This window comes from Trichechus manatus, unplaced genomic scaffold, assembly GCF_000243295.1.
Source record: "Trichechus manatus latirostris isolate Lorelei unplaced genomic scaffold, TriManLat1.0 scaffold00209, whole genome shotgun sequence".
Classification (NCBI taxonomy): Eukaryota; Metazoa; Chordata; class Mammalia; order Sirenia; family Trichechidae; genus Trichechus; species Trichechus manatus.
This window is the reverse complement of record NW_004444145.1, coordinates 3,805,978-3,820,043: the sequence shown is the minus strand read 5'-3', so window position 1 is coordinate 3,820,043 and position 14,066 is coordinate 3,805,978. Positions and strand designations below refer to the sequence as shown.

Here is a 14,066-nt window from a genome sequence, read left to right as displayed (position 1 = left end):
CTATTCTTGGAACAGCCAGAGAGATCTTTATAAAACATAGATCTGACCTTTCAGTGGTTCCCCACTGCTCTTGGGATGAAGTCCAGACTCTTAAACATAACTTCCTGATCCTACGTATCTATCTCTGACAGATGAATCAGTGCCTTCTCTCACGACTCCCCATTCCCCACAGCCCCAGTCTTCCAAGATGTGATGAACACCTGTCCAATGAGGGGTTGGGCCAGAGGCTCTCAAAGGGCCTTTTCAGTTCTGACCCTCTTGGGAAGTGACTCTGGGTTCTGCTCTGGGATTTTAACACTCCTTTCCCAGGGACTTAAGGGTACTGTAAAAGGACAGCCATCCTTGAGAGGTCATCGAGGTGCCACCTGGGAGAGCCCAGACTGGGAAAAAATTTTTGGCTATGACATATGTGACAAGGGTCTAATCTCTAAAATCTATAGAACACTTCAACACCTGAACAACAAAAAGAAATAACCCAATTAAAAAATGGACAAAGGATATGAATGGATACTTCACCAAAGACATTCAGGCAGCTAACAGACACATGAGGAAATGCTCGTGATCATTAGCCATTACAGAAATGCAAATCAAAGCTACAATGAGATACCATCTCACCTCAATATTACTGACACGAATCAAAAAAAAAATACAGAAAATAACAAATGTTGGAGAGGTTGCGGGGAGATTGGAACTCTACTCACACTGCTGGTGGGAAGGTAAAATGGTACAACCACTAAGGGAAATGATATAACACCTCCTTAAAAAGCTAGAAATGGAAATACCATATGATCCAGCAATCTCACTCCTAGGACTATATCATAGAGAAATAAGAGCTGTCACACAAATAGACATATGCACACCCATGTTCATTGCAGCATTATTCACAATAGCAAAAAGATGTAAACAGCCTAAGTGCCCATCAACAAACGAATGGATAAACAAACTACGGTACATGCACACAATGGAATACTACACAATGATAAATCCGCGAAACATCTCACAACATGGATGAATCTGGAGGACTTTATGCTGAATGAAATAAGTCAATTATACAATGACAAATACTGTATGAGACCACTATTATAAAAACCTAAGAAAAAGTTTAAACACACACACAAAAAAATCTTTGATGGTTACAAGGGAGGGGATAACTGAAGAGGAGAAATCACTAACCACATAGTAAACAAGTGATAACTTTGGTGAAGAGAAAGACAACACACAGTATAGGGGAAGTCAGCACAACTTGATCAAGGCAAAGTTGTAGAAGCTTTCTAGACACATCCAAACATCTTGAGGGACAAAGTTACTGGCTGAAGGCTAGGGACCATTGTCTCGGAGAACATCTAGGTCAATTGGCATAACATAGTTCCTAAAGAGAATGTTCTACATCCTACTTTGGTGAGTATCATCTGGGATCTTAAAAGCTGGCAAGCAGCCATCTAAGACACATGTATTGGTTTCATCCAGTCCGGAGCAAAGGAGAATGAAGAAAACCAAAGACACATGGAAAATATTAGTGCAAAGGACTAACGGATTGCATGAACCACAGCCTCCACCAGCCTGAGCCCAGAAGAACGAGATGGTGCCTGGCTACCACCACCAACCACTCTGACGGGGATCACAGTAGAGGGTCCTGAACAATGTGAGAGAAAAATGTAGAACAAAGTTCAAATTCACCAAAAAAAGACCAGACTTACTGGTTTGACAGAGACTGGATGAACCCCCAAGACTGGCCCCTGGACACTCTGCTGACTCAGAACTGAAGCCATGCCTGAAGTCCACCTTTCAGCCAAAGATTAGAAAGGCCTACAAAACAATAACACACGTGAGGAGCAGGCTTCTTAGTTCAGTCACGTATATGACACCAAATGGGCAACACCTGCCCAAAAGCAAAGACAAAAAGGCAGGAAGGGACAGGAAAACTGGACGAATGGACATAGGAACCAAGGTGGTAAGGGAAAGGGGGAGAGTGCTGACACAATGTGGGGATTGCAACCAAAGCCACAAAACAATTTGTGTATAAATTTTTGAATGAGAAATTAATTTGTACTGTAAACTTTCACCTAAAGCACAATAAAAAAAATTTTTTTTAAAAAAGAACAACAACAGCAAAAGAGGTAGGATTTGAGAAGGATCATGGAAAATTCCAGGAACTCTAAGTTCAGTAAGGCTGAGGGGAGATTGAGGGTGTACTCTTCAGTGCCTTCTAAAAGCTTAAAATGAAGTCTTCTAGACTCTCCTCCACTGTCGTTTCCCACACTAACCTGAACTCCATCCCATAAACGCTTTCTTCACCCAAGGCCATTCTCATTCCTATTCCCTTCAAGGTGGTTTTCCCATCATTCTGCAGAGGTAGATAGTATGGGCCAATTAACGAGGCCTTCCACCCTTCAGAGAGAGCCAAATGCCTCCTCCCTTGAAGAAGGGTCCTGTCCATGGGAGTTTCCTGCTGGCTTCTGACGAATATGAGCTCTCCGGATATCAGGTCCCTTTGGGCGGACAAGCCAGAGATAAGGCCAGGTGTGGTAGTGACAATACTCAGAGTAATGGTCCCTCAGCTTCTGCCCTGCTCTTCACACTGGCCAAAGCTCTTGCTCATTCAGTGACCTGGTGGTATCACCCCAATACATGGGTAAAGTAACTGAGGTTCATGAAGTGGCTTGACCACATACTGTTGGTGACAAAGCCAGGACAAGACCCTAAGACTCCAGACTTCCAGACCCTAGTTTACAACTCAACTCTGCCTCCTGCTATGCAGAGGCTGGGAATGCTGTGCTGTTATGATATTTTTATAATAATAGTAGATACCAATTTTTAATATCTATTATGTGCCATATTATACTTTAAACTTTTATTCATGTTGTCTCATTTAACCCTTCTGTGGTAGTTCTGAGGATGGCCCCCAAAAATTTCTCCCCTCTCTTTGTATGCCACTCCTTACATCAAAAGGTGGAGTCTATTTTCCCTCGCTTTGAATCTGGTCTGGCCTTGTGACTGCTTTGACCAGTAGTGGTACAAGTGACCTTCTGGGGCTTCTGCACCCAGCCCTCAAGAGGATTGGCAGCATATGGAGGAGAACAGGGGCCCCTGGCCATCAGCTGCAGCTGAGCTCCCAACAGGTAGCCAACACCAAATACTAATATGAGTAAAGCCATTTTAGATCTTCCAGTCATCCCAGAGCTGTAGCCAATAATATGGAGCAAAAGAATCTCTCAGTCAATCCATCCAATCATGAAAAGTATTACTGTTGTTTTAAACCACTGAGTTTTGGGATACATTTTATGCAGCAATAGATGATCGAAAGAGAAATTGGTACCTGGTAGAGGGGTGCTGCTGTAACAAAACCTAAACCAAAACATTAGCTTTGGGACCAGGCATCAAGCAGAGATTTGAATGTCCTCAAGGAAACAATTAATGAAGACTGGACAGACAGTGAGGACATCACTGTTAGATGCTGCAGAAAAGGCAACACACATCATGTTGTGTTGGCAAGTTTGGCAATACTGTTGTCTGTAGTAGCGTGAAAAATCAAAAGGGCATCTAATGAACATGTGGCTCTGGCTAAGGAGATTTCCAGGCAGAATGCTGAAAATGCCAACTGGCTTCTTCTAGGCACCGATGCTAAAATACAACAAGAGAGTACTGGACTACAACTTAGAGGAACTATAGAGGGCCAAGGTCCCTGGATGATACAGTTTATGCTCGACTGCTGACTCAAAGGCTGGTGGTTCAAACCCACCCAGTGATGCCACAGAAGAAAGGCCTGGCTATCTGCTGTTTTTACATTGCAGCCCAGAAACATGGAACAGTTCTACTCTGTAACACATGGGACCACCATGAATGGGAATCAACACAACAGCAATGGGTTTGGTTTTGATTAGAGAAGGCCAAGGACCGTCTTTTCAGTCAACAAATTCAAAGTAAGAAATGGCTTCAGGGCAAAGGTCAAGTTCAGAATTCTGCTGATAAGCCACACCAGACCAAGAGTGTAGCTATTAGACCCTTTGTTAAGATCTCAGAAAGATTTAATTCAGAGTGTCATAGACTCACTCAGTTGACAGAGTCTTCTGAGGAAAAGATAGGCTTCATAGACCCTCTCAGCCAGACTATAGGGTCTCTAAAAATCTTAAGGTTGTTGTCCCACGGCATCGTGACTCTAGCCCAAGATTAAGAGGGGCCTGTCTCAAAGAGATTTATGGGTATGAGTTTTGTCTAATAAAGTCTATTATAATTTGATACATCAGAAACAGAGTTTTTGAAGGAGTTATAGCAGCTCTAACTAAAACGGACAGACAGAGGCGAAAGGAAAACAGACCTCTGGGCCTCAACCTCCTCCAGACAGAGAGCATGCTAAGAAATCTACTCAACTCAGCTGCAAGCATGGGCCATTCCTCATGAAAAATGAAGGATGATTCAGAAGGTAAAGCCAAGATTTCGAAAGGTGGAGCCAAGAACCAAGGGGAACCACTTAGAGGGAATAAAACTGTTCCCTAATCAAATATAATACCTGCCTCCAGAACAGGAGGAATTGGCAATGTATGTCTGCCTATATTTAGAATTATTATGAATCAGTGATTGCTAAGTATCTTCAATTTTCCCTCTTTCTAAATGGGACTGCCTACTGTAGCTGTTCTATCCCTTTCTCACTATTGCATGAGGGGTGGTAGGGGGACAGAAAATTGATCTTTTCAATTCACAGGTTTTGAGATTGAGATAAATCATGATGGAGGACCTGCACCAAAAAGCCATACCCAAAGAGCTTCATCTGCACCTGAATCCGATCCAAATGGCAAGATCCTGAACTTCAACCTGACACCATCATAAAGGGATGAAACTTTGGGGGATCTTGGGAAGAGGTGAGCACATTTGGAAGGGATATGAATTGTTGTCAGAGAGTGAACAATGGAAACGAGTCTCCAAAAGTGGCCCCGAGCAGTTCCTTCCCTTTCTGTACATGTAAGCCACTCCTCACACCAAGGAATGGAGCCTGTATCCCCTACCCTTGAATCTGGGCTAGCTTGTGCCTGCTTAGATCAATAGAATGTGGTGGAAGTGACCTTCTGGGACTTATGAGATCAGACCTAAAGAGGACTGGAGCTTCTGCTTCCTTTTTCCTTCCTCTTGTACCCCAGTCACCAGGCTGTAAAGAAACCCAAGCAGCCACTTGATAAAGGCCTGTTATGGAGAAAAACCAAGGTCTCTGTATGCCATTTATCAGTGTTCTGCTTCTCAGCTCCGAAATCACACTTTATTGCCTGCTCTGTGAAAATGGAGATGGACCTGTTAAATATTTTTCATTTGTCTGCTGGCACAATATTAAGCCTTGTCAGTAGAGAACGCTGTAGAGACATTGTAGGTGTAAGACACTTTTCTTCCTGGTTAAAGCGTGCTCCTCTCAGCAGCCTCCTGCAGCACCACAGATTCTCCAGCACTCAGCTCCTGCAAGGCGGACAGCTCCTACAATGCCTAGCTACTACTGTACGAGCAGGGCCCAGTGGTCAGCAGCATTCTGTGGTCAGCCACCTCCCCGAGTACCCTTCTTAGATGGTTTGGGAATAGCTTCCCCTAGCAGCCTAGAGGGCAGACTACTGGTAAGTTCTAGGGGGTGGATTTCCAGCAAGTTCTGCCAATACCACACCATAGTGACTTCTCTACCATGAACCATGAGTTTTCTCCAATAAGATCTGGATCTCAGCCAAATGGAGGACCTCTTCCTTGGGTCCTCTATCTCAGGGCTAGGGGTAGGGGCTGCTCCTTGTAGTTGCAGCTCCTATAGTCTTTGTAGTTCTTGTGTTTTATTAGCCAATTCCTCATTACTCCAATTCCCTGTTATAGTTAATAATTCTTTATGTTGAACTTCTTCTGTCCAACTTACTGTCCCCCGACTGGACCCTGACTGATATATCCTGGCCAAACATCCCCGCTGAGTTCCAAATCCAGTACTTTATCCAGCCATGTGAGTAAAGCTATTTTGGAACTTCCAGCCATCCAGCACCTAAACAACACCATTTAAAGAAGAAGAACTTCCCTGTCAACCAACAGAATCAAGAGAAAAAATAATTTATTGGTTTAAGCCTTTACCTTTTAGAGTGGTTTTTTATGTAACAATGGATGTCTAAATACCTCCCTACAGTCCAGTATGTAGCACTAATCCATTTTACAGAGGAAGAAGCCAAAGTTCAGCAAGAATTAGTAACTTGCCCACAATTACAGAACTAGTAAACAGCTAAACCAGCATTCAAACGTGAGGCTGTATTAACAAAACCCTTTCAAAGACAGTCTCACCTAGGGAGCTGGGAGGGACCTTAGGAATACTGCCCAACTTCCCTCATTCTACAGCTAAGGACACTGAAGCTCAAAGGATGGAAGTTACTTGCCCAAAGTCACACATTTGTTAAATGGCAGATACAAGACAGGACTCTGAATTAGAAACTCAATTCTCCTGATGCTCAGCCCAATGTTCTTCCTCTCCCCACTCTGCCTTTCTCACATGCCTTTCCTCCATTCTCACCTCCACACCTTTCCTCATGCACCTCCCTCCTCCAGGAATGCCTCTTGGAGGCAAAATTGCCTGGTTGAGAACCCCTAGAAGACATTTGGCAATGTCTGAAGACATCTTTGGTTGTGACAACTGGTGGGCAGCGCTACTGGCACCTAGTGGGTAGAGGCCAGGGATGTCACTAAACATCCTACAGTGCACAAGACGGCCCCACAACAAAGAATTATTCTTCCCAAAATGTCGGTAGTGCTGAAGTTGAGAAACCTTGGACTAGGAAAGCCCTTGATCCCACAAGAGTCCCTGCCTCTAGGCATCTTCCCTTGTTTACACCCAAGGCTTGGGGTGCTCAAGGCCAGATGGCAGCATCTACTGCAGTCATTTTCAGCTGCTGAAAAATAGGTGGATGGAGAGGTCCTAAGGAAATCTCTGGCAGAAAGTACCTATCACAGGAGAGCACTGGCATTTTCAAGACTCTGAGGCACCAGGTTTGATTAGCTACAATTAGTTTATTGGAAACACAGAGTGAAACAAAGGCAGACGTGCAGGCAGTGGAGTCATTGACTTTCTAGAAGCTTCTGCAGGCAGCCCTGGAAAGGGGCCACTCTCCCTTCTCACAGGTCATGTCCCCGGCAGAGTTACAGAAAAACCACCATCAATGTTCCCCATCTCCATTACACAGGGAGAAGCATGCTGGCAGATTTCAGGGGGAGCAAACAGGCAGATTTAGGGGCTGGGGGGCACCCTCTTCCTCCAAGCTTGGGCGAAGGCATCAGGCAGGAGCAATGAATCCAGCAAATAACCGAAGGCAGACGAAAAAGATGAGTCATCAAGACAACAAACTGACTACTAGGAAAGGCTTCAGAAAGACGCCAAGGTGCCACCTCAGCCTCCCGGGCTGAGGTCGGGGGGAGGGGGCACAGAGGGGAGCGGGTAGAGAGGGTGTGAGAAAGTACACATCTGGCAACTGGTTCTTGGAAGGCTGACAGTGCGTGCAGCAGTGGGAAGTGCATTCCGGTTGCGGGAGGTCCTGGCCAGGTGGAGGGTGACGGTGATGGTCTCTTGCCGAGGCTGCAGCTTCCTAGCATCTCTTACAGCTAACATTGCAGGCACTGGCCCCAGAGAAGGGGACACAGGCGTTGGGGGTGCCTATCACCACATTGCTGTTGCTGGGGATGCTGGAGACGGCCTGGGTGACAACAGGGGCAGTACTGGAGGCACAGAGATCGCCACAGACGACACCACCGCGGGAACTGCTGACGCCTGAATAGGGGAGAACAGGCAGAGGCATGCATTAGGCACATCCCCAGCCAGGCGGCTTTGCAACAAGCCAAAATGCCCCCCTCAAACCATTCCTGATGGAGAAGGGGGAAGGCTCAGACTACTTACAGACATTCACGGCGCCAATGCCCTCACACAGCCTGTTGGGGAGAAGAAAAGAGAGAGGTCAGTACTGAGGGAAAGTCCCCAGACCACAAGGCCGAGGTGGCAGGTGAGAACCATAGCTCTCCTTCCAGTCACTAGCTGAGGGGAAGGGGCATTAATCAGGCTAATGCAGGAGCCAGCGTAGCTCCCGGTCACCATGTGGGTTCTGGGCCCTCCACCCCTTATTATCTATGCAACCTCCAGCTAGGATCTTAACCTCTCTCAGCTTAGGTTTCCTCATCGTGCAATTCTACTTAGGAAATCTGTTGTGAGAATTAAATCAAATAATGCATTTAAAGTGCTTAGTGCCTGGTACCCAGCCAGCACTTAGGAAGTGTTAGCTGCTACTGCTTCTATATTGGTGCTGATTGAATTGTACATGCATTTGAGGGGCACCAGACTGAAGTCCCCAAATCTGGTCTGATTGGTGTCAATAGAATGTGCGCTTCAGGGGGGCAGAGGTTTGGTCTATTCTTTTCCCCACTGCAGTGCCTAAAACAATGTTGGCTCAATAAATAACTGATGCATGGTGAATGGGATTTCAGAACTGCAACGGGCTCAGAGACTACCTACACAAATTCCTCCATTTGACAGATGGGGAAACTGAGTCTGAGAGAGAGGAGATGACCAATTAAGAGAGGCAAGGCTTTAATTAAACCCACTTAACTCCAGCCCAACCCACACGTCCTTCCCACACAACACTGTCTCCCTAAGGGAAACAAACTTGAGTCCCCGTGAGATCACAGTGGCAAAGGGAAATCAGCTGCAGATTAGAGAAGAATCCACAGCCAACCATCTAACCACCCCATGCTCAGGTTTCCTAGGCAACACCAAAGCTGCTGAGTTCACTCCAAGGGCTCTGTGTGGTGGAGGGCTGGGACCATCAGCTTCCAGTGCTATCTGCATGTGTTTCTCCAACTTCCAAATTCAGCTTGATAAACTCCTCCTCCCAGAATTCTTCACTAATAACACTGTCTCTGAGTTCTTCAATGCATGTACTTGAGTTTGTTGGGTGTCCCCATCTCTCCATTACACAGGACTCTCCCTGGTTGCTCCCCTATATACCCACCTCGAGGGACTAGTTCCCTGCTATTTAATCTTAGTCCCACCTGCTGCAGTAGGAAACCACTTAAGAGGACTCATTAGAATAGCCTAGGAGAGTTGTGGAAGAAGAACTGAGGAAGCCAGAGGTGAGGAAGTACTGCCTAGAGAAGGTGTCCCCAAGCCGAGTGGAGCTTCTCAGGAACAGGGGTGACTTCAGCCTGACTCCTGACTCTGAGGGACAGATCTGTGGTTTGCAAAAGGTTCCAACCCCAGATCAGGGTCCAGGTGGGTCTGAGAGACTCAGATGGGAATATAAATGATACTCAAAAGACTTACTCAAATTATCTGTCCAGTTGCAGGAGAGGGAGGATTGGAAACAGAAGTCAAGTGGTGCCAGGACTGTGAGGGCCAGGGCACACTGAGAACCCAGGCAAGGCTGAGAAAGAAAATTGGCTAGGTACCCACCTCTGCTCCTCGCCCTCCAGCAGGCGCCTGTAGGTGGCGATCTCGATGTCCAGACCCAGCTTGGAGTTCATCACCTCCTGGTACTCCTTGAGCAGGCAGGCCATGTCCTGCTTGGCCTTCTGCAGTGCCTCCTCCAGCCCGGCCAGCTTGCAGCGGGCATCGTTGAGGGCCGCCTCACCCTGCTGCTCAGCCTGGCTCACTGCAGCCTCCAGCTTGGAATTCTGGGGGCCCAGAAGAGAACAAAGTGGGTTATGGTCCTTGAGTCTCTCTGTTCGTTTCCTGGATTTGCTCGGTTTTTCCCACCCAGCTGGGAACGAACACCCAGGAACAGGGCCTTCTCTCCTTCATTCCCTGAGTCTCCCTGAGTGACCACAACCAAGGACTGTGGTCACGTAAACGGGCTGGAGAAGTAATGGGGAGATCCAGATTGTGCACACACTGGCTGTGTCACCCTGGGGAGGCCCTCAGCCTCTCTGAACTTGGGTATGGGCTGACCCGTACCTGGCACTTGGCGTTCTCCACCTCGGCTGTCAGCCTCTGGATCAAGCGATTCAGCTCATTGATCTCCTCCTTGGTGCGGCGCAGAGTCTCTCCATGCCGGATTACTGTGGCCTTTATCTCCTCGCACTGCAGGAAAGCAGGGATGCTCATCAGGAGACCAGGAATGATTGTGCAGGTTGTACAGTGCTCAGCTTACACAACTATACATGGCAGCCCTGCTCATGCCACCCCAATGAGAGCTGTCTGCCCTTCTCTTACTAACCCTAGGGAAGGACCCTCCACAACTGTCTTAGGCATCAGAATCACCAGACTAAAGAAGACTTTTCCAATATAGACTTGCATCCCTTCCTCTGCCATGTGAGGAGGCAGGTATCCCTGCATCACTCACCTTGCTACGGTACCAGGACTCAGCCTCAGCCCGGCTGCGGCTGGCAATATCGTCGTACTGAGCCTTGATCTCGGCAATGATGCTGTCCATGTTCAGGTCCCGGCTGTTGTCCATCTTGACAATGACTGAAGTATCGGAGATGTGGGCATTGAGGACCTGGAGTTCCTGCAGGAGGAGGATGGTAGAAGCTTGTTTAGACCACAGCCTCATTCACTACAGCCTGTACCCAATCTTCACAGCCCCCATGCTCCCCAGGCCCTGCCCCTTCAGACAGCAACCCCCTGCCCAAATACATCAAGCCCTCTCTTCCAAGGCCTCCTGCTGGATTTCTGTCTGGGCCACATTCCCTCACCTCCTCATACAGTCGCCGCAGGAAGTCAATCTCCTGGGTCAGAGACTCCATGTTGGCCTCCAGGTCCGACTTGCGAAGGTAGGCACAGTCCACATCCTGCAAGGGTAAGGAGTGTTAGAGCTCAGAGGACCCCTGGTGATCATGGCCCCAAATTCCTTTCTCTTCTAACCCACTATATGGAGGCCAGGGGAAAAGAATTCCCTGATTCCTGGTCCCATCCCACCTCTTTACCTTCTGACCCTTCCCAGGATGCACCTGCAACTTCTTCTCCTTCCCAGAACAAGCCCTTCTTTGCCTTGGAGATGGCTCGTAAGCCTTTCATCCCTCCCACCTGAGACATCTTGACCACTCATCACTCTTTTTTACCCTTCCCTGTTCCAGGAAGGAGGAGCCCGAGTGGTGCAATGGTTAAAGCACTCTGCTGCTAACCAAAAATTTGGCGGGTCGAGCCCACCAGCTGCTCCTCAGGAGGAAGATGTGGCAGTCTGCTTCTGTAAAGATTTACAGCCTTAGAAACCCTATGGGGCAGTTCTACTGAATCCTACAGAGTCACTATGTGTCAGAATCGACTCGACAGCAGTGGGTTTGGTTTTGGTTGGGTTCCAGGAAGCCTGACGAAACTATTTCCCCAGATCTGCCAATTTGATCCCTTTCCTCTCTCCCCAGCAGGCCTCCAAGACTCCACCTGGCCTCTCTTGGTTCTGCTCCATTCTCCCCCATACCATGGGACCATTCCCCTTCCTCTTGGTTGGACTTCCCAGAACACTAGACAGGACACTGCAGTTCAACAGGCAGACAGACTCAGCCATGCTTCCATGGGACTCCAGCCACAGACCACAACCTCTGAGGCAGAGCAGAGCACTGGAGGTCAACCCAGCCACCCTCCTGCCCCAGGATAGGGTGCTAGGGTATATTCCAAGCATATTGCGCTTTGTCAAAGCCCTGGATGCATCACCCAATGACCTGACTCTCTGAGAATTTCCCATCCTAATTTAGAAATGTCACTCTACCCCATTTTGAGGTTGAGACCCTCTGGGCCTCTCCCAAAATAGGCTGTCATTCTGAGATCCCTTGTGTCTGTGCTTCCCACTCCCATGTTACTCACCTTCTTCAGAGCCACAAACTCATTCTCAGCTGTAGCTCTCAGAGAAACTTCCTCCTCATACCTGAGACAGAAGAGAGGAGAGAGCAGAGAGGCAAAGTCATGGTAGAGCAGGTCTCCACTGAACCCCCTCCACTTCATACCAGTGAAGATGGCAACATTAGGATCCACCCAACACAGCTGGGCCCCTGGCAGCCCTGGTAGGTCCCTTCTGGTTGGATTTGATATGTGTCTGTGATTTTCTCTAAGGTTTGAATGAAGGGATAGAGGCGGCTAATCTTCTGGGAACTCAGTCCTATTCCCAAGGCTGCCGGAGTCCCCCTCAGGAGACACATAGGACTCAGCTCCCAGCCGCATGCCTCTTGGGCAGTGCAGCCCAGCCTTCCCTGACCTGGGTGTCAGTCCTAGCTCAGGCACAAGGGCCTCTAGGGTAAAGGGGCCTTCAGAACTCAGCACCCAAGGCAGTGGGACACACAAAGTCCTGGGACCTGTCATTCCCAAGTGACCCTAGGGCTCACAGCTGATCCAGGTGTTATAGGTATAGGGAGCCTGAGAGGTCAGGACAGGAAGACCTGTGAGGCTATGGAAGCCTCCTCCCCAAGTTTCAGAGGAGAAAGCTGATGGAGTGATTTGGCTCATAAAAGAGAAGGCTGAAGTAATACAGAGAAATCTCGTGGGACAATAACAGCTGTACTCTTAGGCAGGCATCTGGGCAAGAATTCCATGAATGAAAAGGTCCTGCACCACAGTCAACCTGGCCTGTGTGACAATTCACCCTCCTTGGAAATTCTTCTTATTGTTTAATCCAAATATGTCCTGCTTTAACCTCAGCCCATTTCCTATGCCCAAGCCCTACTCCCTGCTGCACTCACCTCTTCTTGTAGCCCTCCAGCACCTCCTGCACATGGTTGAGCTCAGAGGCCAGTCTCCCGCTGTCGGCCTCCACGCACTCAGCCTCCCGCCTCAGCGTCTCGATGTAGCCATTGAACAGAGGCTCCAGGTTGCTCTCGCAGCACTTGCGGTTCTGGTAGAACTGCCACTTGGTCTCCAGCAGCTTGTTCTGCTGTTCCAGGAAGCGCACCTGCCATGGGGCGAGAGGAGGGGTCAGATGGCTCCTGGTGCCCTAAAGCCAACTTTGAGAGTGGTTGTGCTAAGGTAAACTCCCCCAAACCTGGAGCTCAGAAGTGATTAGGCAGAGGTAGGCAGTGGGAGAAAAGGCATCTTCTGGATTTCCTGATCATGATCTATGTCTGTATTTTCCAACTTAGCAAGGGGCTGGGGAACATCAGTTCCTGCTCTCGGTGAACTGAGCTATCCCAACCTGATGAGTCCAGGTGACATCAGGTCAGGAGCCAGATGGAGGGCTTGGCTCCCTCATCCTGCAGCAAGGCACTCTCACAGGCAAAGCACCTAGGTTCAGAGTCAGAATGGGTCTCTGGAGGTGGGTACCAGAGAGATGGTGTTACAGACCATCTAGAGGAGAGTTCAGCTACCCTGGCCCCTCCCCACCCCATCTGACAGCCAGTCCACCCCACCTCTCAGAAGGAGCACAGTCCTCAGCCTGGGGCTGCTGAAACCTCCCTGGTTTCCAAAACAGAGGTCTTATTCCTCCCACAACTTCCTGAAGTCTGGCTTGTGCCCCAGAGCACCCTGTCACACCTTTACTGCACAAGTTTCTGCATATCTGAACTCTTAACTGTGTCTTTCTGGGTCTTGTGGAAGTGCCTTTTGGGGACTGTCTATCTGTCTGACTGTCTACCTCTCCCATCAGAATGGGAGCTCCCACAGTCAGAGGTCTCTCTGACTCTGTCTCGCCCATCAGTGCACAGCCTGAGCCCTGCACATGGGTGACGGTTCAGGAAGAGTGTGATCAAGGGCACCCACCTTGTCGATGAAGGCAGCGAACTTGCTGTTGAGGCTCTTGATCTGCTCCTTCTCCTCGTGCTTCACGCACTGTGCGTTGGGGTCTATCTGCAGGTTGAGGGGCGTGAGCAGGCTCTCGTTGACTGACACGGTGGTGATGCAGGGGGCGCTGAGCCCGCCCACGCCACCAGAGCGGTAGCCGAAGCTGCGGCCGCCGAAGCCAGCGCGGAAGCCTCCGCAGACGCTGCGGCTGCCGAAGCCCCCGGTGAGGCCGCGATAGCAGGAAACGCCGCGGTAGGGGGTGGCGGTGATGCAACAGCGGCTGGGCCGGGGCCCGCAGGCCGAGGCGCAGCTGAAGGCACCGCCACGATAAGATCCACAAGTCATGGTGCGTCTTTTGGGGACGGGAGGCTCTGAGGAGGGAGACGTC

General features: G+C 49.0%; 1 protein-coding gene across 1 annotated transcript; it reads right to left on the bottom strand.

Moving 5' to 3' along the window:
* Positions 1–7,533: 7,533 nt before the first annotated feature.
* LOC101347877 (keratin, type II cuticular Hb6) lies at positions 7,534–14,066 on the bottom strand. Its single transcript, XM_004388359.3, has 9 exons — positions 13,658–14,066; positions 12,646–12,854; positions 11,777–11,837; positions 10,672–10,767; positions 10,320–10,484; positions 9,932–10,057; positions 9,431–9,651; positions 7,886–7,917; positions 7,534–7,759 (listed from the first exon to the last, which is right to left on the bottom strand). The coding sequence occupies exons 1-9, from the start codon at positions 14,021–14,023 to the stop codon at positions 7,578–7,580; spliced, it is 1,458 nt and encodes a 485-aa protein (XP_004388416.1). The 5' UTR covers positions 14,024–14,066; the 3' UTR covers positions 7,534–7,577.